This window comes from Lissotriton vulgaris, chromosome 8 (genome assembly GCF_964263255.1).
Source record: "Lissotriton vulgaris chromosome 8, aLisVul1.2, whole genome shotgun sequence".
In the NCBI taxonomy this organism is placed as follows: domain Eukaryota; kingdom Metazoa; phylum Chordata; class Amphibia; order Caudata; family Salamandridae; genus Lissotriton; species Lissotriton vulgaris.
In genome coordinates, this window is record NC_141696.1 from 1,499,975,140 (window position 1) to 1,499,986,911 (window position 11,772).

General features: G+C 37.3%; 1 protein-coding gene across 2 annotated transcripts in view; it reads left to right on the forward strand.

Annotated features, from left to right (window-relative positions):
- GRAMD1C (GRAM domain containing 1C) overlaps positions 1 to 8,119 on the forward strand; it is a 1,543,720-nt gene extending 1,535,601 nt beyond the window's left edge. For both annotated transcript variants that reach the window (XM_086935588.1, XM_086935589.1), the window contains one exon: positions 2,173 to 8,119. In XM_086935588.1, coding sequence (XP_086791714.1) covers positions 2,173 to 2,256 — 84 coding nt within the window. In that variant the 3' untranslated portion in view covers positions 2,257 to 8,119. The remainder of the gene's footprint in view (positions 1 to 2,172) is intronic.
- Positions 8,120 to 11,772: the final 3,653 nt, after the last annotated feature.

The window sequence follows — 11,772 nt, forward strand, 5'->3', positions numbered from 1 at the left end:
CAGTAAAGCCTTATCTGGTAGAGACAATCTAGATGCAGATTCCTTATCAGCCCCCAAACCTCCCAGTTTCTGCAAACCGGTCTTCCTACCTAAAAAGGTCCCTGTATGTCCTTAGTTTCTGAAGACGGATCAGTCAGCCTTCTGACATGGCTCTGTGCTTCTGGCATGGCAAGAGCGACATAAGGAACTGATTTTAGCACGTTGGGGTGGCAACTATGTACGCACCTTGCACGTCACATTCAGCATGGACGATGCCAGAGCGGAGGCGATCAGCACCACCACCTAGTGCGCAGAGGTACTGCTCAAGATTTTCCAGATCCAGTCTGATTCCTGGGGAATATCCTAATGTAAGGAATTTGCAGCTGGATAGATTCTGTACCAGATAGGGCGTTACCAAATTTAAGTAACTTGTTCATCACCAAATTAAAACCAGGCCTGTTGCATTGCCAATGCTTGTTCTTTATTTTTATTTTTTTAATGATAGAATTAATTAGATGAGGATGAAGCAGCAATTTTGCCTCAAAATTATGATGAGAAAAGATTTGGTAATTACTTTTTATAAAAACATGGGGACCCCTACTAAAACAAATGAAGTTGCTATACGTAGGGATAGAAAGCTAATTATGTAAAACAAAAATAGCAAACAAATATTTTTTTCTCTCAAAAAAGTCAATAAATTCTAGGTGCAGATATAGATAGTCTAACACATAATATAGAAAAATATATTTTTATTTTATTTTCATTTCTTATTTGTTTAGATTTGTGGTTTTAGCTCATTCTTTTCTTTTTCAACTGTATAGATTCAGTAAATGCATGTACATTTACATTTTTATATTCGCAGATTTTATACATGTATATTTGACTCAAATCAGAAAACATATGATGATTCAATAACAATAATTTTTCTCTCCAAAACAAACGATAAATTGATGTCGGCACGCGGCAGAATAGAGACTACACGAGTTTCGGCACTGCTGCCTTCATCAGGTCTCCGTCTATTTGCACAACCATATATATTTGGGCTTTGCGAACTGATAGGGTGCTTGAATGATATAGCATCTGGTTTGGACAAGGATTATTTAATGACGAAATATGCTGCATATAGTGCTGTAAATACTTCTGGACTCTTTCGTAGTAAACCAGATATGATTACACGATAGGTGAATGTGCTTCCATGTTAAAGTGTTAATTTGACGACGGTAATGATAATTTTCTTATTTTTCAAAGTACACGTCTTAGATTTATATATGCCTTGGAATGGGCTGATCATTTTAGGATATATTTTCTTGTTTATAGCCTGGTGATTAGCTAAGATTCGATCATGAAAGCATCGCTCCTTTTGTCCCAAAATCCCTGGGGCAGATCCTTGTTTATAGGCTTAATTTGCTGTCTCCAACCAATAGTTGCTATATAACAATCCCTCGTATTTGAGTGAAACGGAGACTGGTGGCGTCTAATTTTAAAATAAGACCACTGGAAAATAGGTCACTATCACAGACGTACTGGATATAACTGTACACAGTCTTCAGTGGCCCAATCGAGGATATGCGACAGGGTCAGAAAGGATAATGTCACCTCCCTTGTTTAAAATCTGTAGTATTTACAATGTGCGGTCTGGCCCACAAGTATAGGGGTCAATTTAATAGCTATACGTAGTGCAGATAGCCCAACATGTAGAGAACCGTCATGAATGTTCCAGGCACAGTTAAACCGCCACAGGTAGCAACGTCCACCCTTCTTCCGATGTGCTATTTTTGTTTTACATAATTAAAAGATTTGGTAATGACAGCCAGGTTGGAACAATTAATTGCTAATAGTAAAAAAAATTTAGGTTATTCGGTGTATTAAATTGGATGAGTGATTCAGTCTATTTCAAATATTTCTAATTGGTGTAGAAAATTCGATTAATGGTTCAGTGTACATAATTTGTATATATGAAGTTTAATTGTATTTTATATTTTACCGTCCGTCTAAAAATTGTTTGGTTAATTTTTTGCTAAGTACTTAAATTTGTACAAGTCATTCAAGAAAATCTGCATCTGTGTAATTAAAGTAAAGATTATACCAGCTTTTTATAGATGCAAGTTATAAGATTTGTACTAAATTATTCTGGCTTAACCTTTGTTTTGTTCTCACTTTCAATACTTTGATTTGGATCTTTTTTATACACAGCTGAAGACCTCACTCATTCTTCTCCAGAAAAGCTTTGACCTCATAAACAACACAAAAAACTCCTTGGGTACTTCCGAAAGCTAGCTCAGCAAGTGTGCCTGTATTAAGGAGATCGGCGCCTGGGACACTCATTTGAAAGGAGAAATGGCCTGAGTGAGGGCCACTGAACCATCGTTGGGAGCTTTATTTTAATCAGGAGATGATCATGTGTTGTTCTGGAACCAAATGATCCTGCAAGGCTAGGCTTGAGGCATCCAGCAATACTTCTTTAAGTGGCCTTTTCTGGTTTGTTTAAGTGATGTCATGGTAATTTATTGAGTGAACAACTGAGAAACAGTAAGTATTAGTTCAGAAAAACGTTTTGGCAAAATAATAGAAACTAGCCCTTTGGTTTTTCAGAGACTGTTCCTTCGCCCAATGTGGAAGCCTCAAAGGACAACAAGGAAGAGCCTTAATTCATCTCTAGTCACAATACAAGTGAAGCATGTACATCTCCTTTTTAACTTTTGTTTGTCCTCAACATTTGTAGTGTAATAAATACTTGGATCAAGTTGATCCTTTAAATGACATTTTAGCAATTGAAGCTTTTTCTTTATATAAAATGAAAATAAATATTTTGTTTACAAAAAATATGAAAATGAAATCATTTTAATGGATAACAAGGGACACATTCTGTACAATATATCATGCTCCACTATCTTGGTGAAATCTACAAGTTGTGGGTTTAATGAAGGATAAATACTCTAATCTATTCACAAGTATTTAAAAAAGCATCATACAACTCAATAGAAAGTCTACTGTCATCTTTGGATTAGGGTGAAGGGCCTTTATTTCTTCCATTTATTTCAGTACAAAACCTCTTTTTATGTTGTATATTTCCAACTGTTGTATTGATATTTTCTAAATGCTACAAGGTGTTTGGATTTGAACTATTGGTGGGGTATGTTTATTAGCCTCAAGAGTACGCTGAAGCAATATAGGAAACTGTTTGATATTCCATGTGTTTAGAGATGAATGCAGGCACATTTGGTAAAGTTCTTAGATTATTGTTGTATAATGTGAGATATGCCCAAACTATAGTAGTCCCAGACTACCAACTAAACATTTGATCTGTAAAAAGAATGCATCACAAGCTGTTCAATCTCCGTTACCAGCCTCCAGTCAATAGAACCTAGGAGTGATGGATGAGGCCTAGGCAAGGAGACAGCACTCACAATCATAATGCTGTCTGCAGTCCCACATGCCATTCATTTCTCTATAAAATGCCTCATTTATGGTGTCAAAATATTTTGACATTGATTGCCACCTTTTTAGTTTATAGATTTCCACTAATGCCACCACTGTACTACAAACTGTGTTCTATTTTCATTCACGTTCAGATATTTACTAGTTAATGTTTAATTTACGAGAAAGACGTTTTTAGGTGACTGGGAGAACACTTTTAAAAGAGGCTTTGATGGTAAAGAACTATCATTTCTAATGCCTTCATTTATTTATTTTTCTGTTAAATGTGAACAATGTGTCAATTATATTTCTGGAGGTTTTGGTAATTCCGATCTTAGTTAATCGGAACACACATCTGGTTAATTCTCCTATCAAATCAATATAAAACAGCTGGATTTGTGGAGCTCAATAAGGACTGTGATGAGAATCACAAATGTACCTTGTTATGTGTTTAGAGCCAACACACAGTGGCCTTCCATGTATCTCATGCACTCCATATTGACTCAGGTTTTCAATCAAGCTCCACCTCTCCAACAATCCATGATGCCTTATGACCAGGCTAATACCCCCTAGAGAGTCCTAAATTTTGATTATTGAACTATATTCCATAATAAACGGCAGGCAGGTAACTTTCTGCCTACTAGTATTACTAAATGTGAGACACATACTTTTGCCAACATTATTGCTCTCTAAAATTTGGTTCAGCCTTGTCTTCTATTATACATCATCTCTCTTAAGGGATGGTGCTCCATTTTTATTGTTTAGAGATATAAGCATGAATACAACCAATGTCTCTGATTGGGAAAAGTACTTCTGACAAAAGTAAAATTCACTTCAGGAGTCCTAACCTTCAGCATTACGTGATTTGCAGTGTCCCAGCTAGTTAACAGACTCTTCTGTTTAGTCCATTCTAGGATTTTGCCCTGTTAAGTTGAGCCAAGACAAACTATTTCTATGATAACCAGAACCGGCAATCAGGCTATCTTGTTAACCAGTATGGGACCACTGCAACTCTATGTTGCAGTTTGTGGTGCTATTGAAAGAGCTACCGGACTAGACTTCTTCAAAGCTGATCTTCTGATCGGGAATTTTAACTAACAGTACATTGCCTTTTGTCAATAAGTCATTTTCATCCAGCCTCCTCTAGAAGTCATGTCGGGATCCATATTCTATGTTTTGCTAGTTGTCTATGGAGATCTTTCTCCCACAATCTGTAATTCTCAAGGCACCAAATACCAAACTATATTGCTCCTGGTCATTGTTACCTAGAAATCATTGGCCACATACAGCGAAGCTCAACTTTTGTGAGCAATGGGCATTTTATTGTTTGTCTGGTAACCGAAGAATGACAACAGTTCTTACTAGTGATGTTCATAAGTGGAAGTACTTACAAAATGATGAACTTTAATACACATCTGAGTGTCTTTGTTTGGCTACCTAACTTATATTAGTATTCTGTTCTGATGAATATCTCTTGTCGATTTACCACGTTCACTGTTTCCAAGTATGACTTGAAACAAAGGACATAATATAGATCATATCCTGGTACAGCTTGTTCGGACCTGGAATCTTTTGTGCTCTGATTTATTGCTATTATTAGCTCCTATCGTGTTGCCTGCTAAGAGGTAAACTTGCAGTTTGTGTCTAATAGTACAGCCCCAGCACTCCACTGAGAGCTATGAATATGAACTGTTGTTTCTTGAAATCCTAGAGTTTTCAGAGAAGCAGTTGTTGAAGGATTCATAGAAAAGTTTCAATAATTCTAACTGGCAAAATGGTGTACAAAATAGGAGATTATTAAATTAATATTGGGGGAGTATCTTGTTTTTTATTCTGGTCATTCGGCTTTTGTTCCAATTCATTTAAAAGTTAATTCTGTCACTTCAATCCCAGTGATAGGAAACCGATAGCTGTGCCTATCATTTGTGAAGATTCATTATTAAATTCTTTTTTAAGAATCTGCTTCTTGACATGCTGAATTTAGATATTTTTCTAGATTATCCAAATTGGAAACCTTCTAATGTTTGCTGTCTGCAACAAATTACTTGCAGACCTTTATTTTACATGGGAGAGGAGCATAGTGCACATCTTATTACAAATTTCCAGTTAGGTAAGATTATAATATACAGAACACTATAAATAAGATATTGACTGATTTAGTTAAAGCTGGTGTCCTCTTTTCACCTCTGTCAGTTGGCAAATCTTTCTTTTTATTTTCCTATACTTAACTCATAGCCTTGGCAGCTGAACCTCTTTAAAATGGAAATGAACATCATGTCTAAACTTTTACCGAGTTAAAAGAAATCATTCTGGGCATTCTTTGTCCATGCTTTTAGAGTGCAGTACAAATTGCGGACATAATCTGTTTATACTTTTTGCATTGTCCCATGCTAATCACTTGCTAAATATTATAATACCAGTGTTTTTAAGGGCTTTATGTACCAGCAAAAGGAACAAACATTTTTGCTGTGCAAGCATATCCTTACAGAAAGATATGCAAAGTCAGTCATTGGGCTTCATTCCATATTGTATATGTTTTATTGAAAAGTTTATGACATCAGGACATGAGTTACATTTGTTTGGGCTACTATCCTCTTTTATACGTCATACCTCAATATCCACTTTCAGGACTGCTTTGGTAATGACACATGAAGATGTGCTTCTGTAATATGAAAGGTTTCATGTAATTGAATAAGAGTTACCTATATAATTATCAGAATTTTTATCTATGTGAACGGTATTCATGTTTTTGGGAGACGTTTGCAAGATGTTACGTGGCATAAATTGAGAATTGAAAATTGGCTTTTGAAAGCGCAACCATAATAATTGAGAAAGGATTTAAAACTGCAAGTGCGTTATGGTTATTAGAAAATGTATTGATTTGGAAATGTATAATTATTCAATATTTTGTAAGAATTGAGGTGCTCTAAAGCCATTTAATGTATCCAAGATGCTAGAGCTCTATATTTAAATCACAGGGCTAATAAAGCAAGTGTGTCATAGGTATAGGTAAGTAATTTCTTTGTTTCTTAATCTCAGCAAACCAATAGTTACGATTGGGTTTCTGATCAGAGGATCTGAATAGGAATGCAACACCTTTTAAGCCTAGTGTGCTCCATATAAGAAATGGCTGAGACACTTTTGTTGCACAGAGTAGTAAAAATGATCCTTTGGTCTAATGATGTCCATGATAAACCATATAGAGTATATACAGGATTGTGTTGTCATTGAGCAATAAATTGTGAGCAATAATGAAGTGCAAGTTGCATCCTACCTCATTCTATTGATCTGCAAGAGAGTCCGAGCAGGAAGTAAAAAATAAATGTTCACAGGGTGCGATCCTGTTTATGTTTAGGCAACTACTATTTTATTTCTTCAGAAGGCTGTCAAAATTGTTTACGTTCACTGTTGCCTCTTGGCTTTGATACATTTGTTAGGATTTTGAAATTATAGAACATAGGCAAAATGTATTACAAATGTGACAGCTGAAAATGAGCACTGGCTGTATCTCTGCGCCTAGTCTTGGGGACAGCAAAAAGACGGACTGTCTTTATAGCATAAAATTCTGATTATTGATATATTTTGTTATCCAAATTTGGCTAGTAAACCATTGTTAGTTCTTTCTTTGTATTCCTAAATGGTGAATTTTAATAATTTTCTGAATTGCACAAAGTGATGATAATGTTAAAACCAATTATGTCTCAGGAATTCTTACATGCATACTGTCCTTTGGGTCTGTTTTTATATGCTTTTATCAGTATAAATCACACTGTGAAACACAGAAATGCAGTTTACTTACGATTGACATTGTCTGTTACAACAGTTTATGCACTTTAGATGTGGTTGTATTACACACTTTGACAAAGATTTCCGAAATCTGCAGTGAGCCACTATAGTTACTGAGTATTATTCCATGCAAACGTGTTTTAGCCTAGGTTTTTCTGTTGATGTCTATTTAAAGGATTAGAGAACATGTTCTCTTTAAATGTGCAACCAAGTATTTCTGGTTATTAAAACTGGTGCTTTGTCTGATCTTATTTCTGGACACTAACGTCCCTTATTAACAGAAAGAGGTCATGCATTGGACCTTTTCCTACATGTCAAATATTAATATATGATTTAACATTGTCTGAGTTAACCAAGGAGGTTAACATAAGTCCAATGATACTTTTATAATGAACTATGAGATGAGATGGCAGTTAGACAAACGTATTCCCAGGATAATAATCTGTTAGAAAGAAACAATTGTTTATGAAACTTAGCACCAGTACTTCTAACTGGAGCATGTGGCTTCTTAAAGTTTCTAATGAGAGAGTTCACAGTCGCTCAGTTCACAGTTTAGATAACCAGAAACCTGTTAGAAATGTTCCTAAACAAAAAGCTTTATAACTACTTATTGACCACTATAACACTATTCCATGTGGGAGGCGTGAAATGCAAGTGAAGAGCTTTCATGATCTAAAGTGTGTGATTTAAGATAATCCAGAAATTCCTGAAAACTGCCTGAGAGTTTTAATTTTGATGGATTAGCAGCCATGGAGCTGCTTTCCCATTCCTATGAGTTTTTCCCCGACCGCTTTCAAACATGATCTAGGCGAACGCTGCAATAAGGACAGTTGTTTTAATTACGTTGTAAATAATGTGTGTACTCTTTTTCTATTGTAATATAATACTCATAGGCTATTGATAAAAATGTTGGTCGAATAAAGCAATATTAAATTGAGAGAGTGGTACTGTTTCTTGTATGATCAATCTGTCTTTTTATAAGAGGAGGGTGGCCCATGCAAATATGTTTTATTAAAATATGCCACTTAAGCCTAAGCAGAGAAGTTCGGATCAGTCAATTAATAGTAATGGTATTTATACCTGAAACTGAAGTACATTCATCTGCTAGAAGGAAAAAAGTATCAAGAAAATCGAAACATTTAATAATACCAGTGCAAACTTGACCCTGTGAGACTCTCCAGTGTGATTTATTTTCTCTAAAAAACACAATTCAACTGCTTATTGAGACCTAGTTAAAGATATAGCTGCATGACTGCCCTTACCTGTAGTTGAAGTGTCCATCCCTCCACCAAAGCCTGTCTATTTAGGAATCTGTCCCACTGTTTTAGATCAAGCCCCTGCTTCCTTCCTTCTGAGCACCTTTTGATGTCTCTCCTCCTTTACTTTCACTCCACCTTACTCTTCCGCTGCATTCTGCCTCTGGCTTGCCTGCTTCTTTATCTCCTGTCTCACTTCCACTGTTGCCACTTCTTACTTTTTGCCCCGTTTTTAGGTCGCGCCTAGTGACTGCGAGGCATGCTGTAATCCCTCTGTGGGTAAAGGCCACACCCACCACTTTCCATTTGTTGCTTCGGGTGCCTTGAATAATTGTTTTCTTTAGTCGTGAAACACTGTTATTTATCACACCTTTGGGCATGATTTTACTTTTGTGGCGACCAGCCATGTTACGTTTACCCTTATTGTCAGGTTTACGTATCCTTTGTTCTGCAGGCTCTTTTTTTTTTTTTTTTTTTTTTTTGCTATTCAATGCTCCCGCTCTATTTCTCACTCTAATGCTGCCTCTCTCGTTCCCTGTATGCATATTTCTGAACTGCTCCGAGCGATAAGAGCTATCCTTGTCATGTTGCCCTTTCTGCTGCGTGATGATTTTTTGTTTGTTTACTCCCCTTGTTGTTTTTCCTTTACTTCTGCCTCCACCTGTTGTCCTTCTTTACCACCTCCCTCGTCCTTGCTCCTCTTCCTTTTCTGCCACATGATGATTTTTTGTTTGTCTATTACATGTTTTTTATATTGGCGAAACAAATAGGACATGAGCCAATATCCACATGAAAGATCCTTTCCCATGAAGCATCAAAGACTACAGGTGACTTATCCAAATTGAATTGAAGTTTATTCCTTAAGAGAAGGATCCCATCTATATCCCAACCGCATCCTTGGGCAGCTGCTGTTCTCTTTGGGACACAACATTCTCCTCCCCGTCATAAATTTCAGAGCTTACATGCTATTGTCTCCCAGGATAACCACATTTGCAGCAACGCAGATACCACGCATCTCCCTCCTATAACACCAAACACTTTAACCTATGTACAGATACATTCATAGCAATACAAAAGACATAGATGAATATAAAAACAAAAGTTAAATCAAAGACTCTCAAATAACAGGATCCTTATCAAAATGATGCATCCTTATCAAAGTGATGCACAAGTACTGAACAATATCTATCAAAAGTTATTGAACAAAGTCTCTTAAACACAACGGTTTTCTCCCCTCTCGTGGGGTTTTCCTTGTCTCAACCTTCCTTCCAGCATTGATTGTACTACCTGCAAACTCCTTTCCTCCACCTGTCCTCCTTTCCTCCACCTGTCCTCCTTTCCTCAAACTGTTTGAAAGGGCCTTTATACACCACCACCCTGCCAAGGTTCCAAATGCGATGATCCTTTGTCTTTACCGCATTTTCAAATGTGTTGATGACACAAATGGGTTTTGAATACTTGGATACATTCCCACCCAAACCAGGATGTTTGATCATTACTATATCGCCCACAGCCACCACTGTTTTTCTTACTGCCTTTCTACATTTATAGTTCAATTTCCTAGTATGTACTTTTCTGCTTTCGTTTTCACACCAGTTGCTTTCAGACTCATCTTTTGCAATCCCAACGCCTAAATTCCTCACCCAAGAAGGCTTGACCATGGTGATAGGAGACCTTCCTCTAAACAATTCAAAAGGTGAATTTCCTGTGATGCTGTGAGGAATCAATCTGTACATTTCAACCTTTTGTTTGTTCTTCTAGACAATTCAAACCATTAGATTTTGCCATCACAATAGTTTCCTTGAGACCTTAGTTAAATCTCTCCACCATTCCATTTGACTTCTTGTGTTTAATTTCTTGCATCCTCAAGAATTCTTCCATCTCCTGTGAGACTAACTGGACTCCATTGTCCGTCAATATCAACTCTGGATTATGTTCCCTTGCAATAAGACACTTTAGAAATGTAACAACATGCTTGGTCTCAACCCCATTATCAAACTGATTTCAGGCCATCGTGAAAACAAATCCACAACCACCATGCATATACTTGCTGTCCCTCACCATATACAGGACCTGAGATATCGAGGGAAATTTCCTTCCATGGTCCTGAAGGATGAAACCTGACCACCATGGGTTGTACCCTTGTCACCTTAGACTTTCACTCAGGGAGCACAGCAAACAATCTCGTCCCATCCTCTCCACCTGTATATCCATTCCCAGCCACCAATTAGATGACCATAACCTCTTCTTTGTCTTTGACATACCCAGATGTGAGACATGAACTAGCTCAATTAACTTCTCACAAAGTTTGGTGGGGGAAAACAGGCGAGTACCCCGAAACAGATCACTACACGTGTTCAACTCATCTTTCATTCCCCAAAAAATTCTACTCCCATCAGAACCTTATCTTTTGGACTGCCAACCATTCCTCACAAGGAACAACACTTCACCCAGTAATACATTCTCATCCAACTCTTCTTGCCACTGCTCCTCCAAAATCACTTCATTATCCACCACGGACACAAATTCAAACTCATCATCGAACTGATCACCTCCATCTTGTTCATCATGCACCCCCAACACCAACCTAGACAATGTGTTGCCAATGCGATTCTCCACACCTGGTATATATCTCATGTCAAAATCCTACTCTTGCAGTGCAATTACCCATTTGGTTGGTCTGCCAGACACCAAAGCAACACCTTTCTTCATAAATATCTCGCAGAGAGGCTTGTGATCAGTTCTACCTTCAAATCCTACACCCCAAAGGAACTTCTTTAATTTCCTAATGGCCCAATATACTGCAAGCAAATTTTATCAGCTCCTCCCGAGAAGAGGGAGAAGCCATACCCGAAATAGTATTCACTAAGTCCGCCTTGGGCATTACTCCATCCCCAGTCATAGTATGCCCCAAATAATTAATGGTAGAGATCGCAAAATGACTTCTCAGGTTTGATGGTTAAGTTGAGTGATTTAATTTTCCCCAGACATTCCTTAAACCAACATTGTGTTCCTCCATGTCCATGCCAAACACAAGAATATTGTCTTGGTACACACACCCTAAACCCCCTTTAGTACCTTTTCCATGGCACGTTGGAAAACAGATGCCGCTGACACTAAACCAAATGTCATTCTTACTGACCTAAAAGTGGCAAAAGGAGATATAAAAGCATTATAGTCCCTAGAGGATTTCTTCAACTCCACTTAATGGTACGCTGAGGTGAGATTGATAGTGCTAAAAACTTTCACACCACCAAGTAACACCAACAATTGTGAGATGTTGGGAAGTGGATATCTATCCACTATGACATTTTTATTAAGATGCCCCAGATCC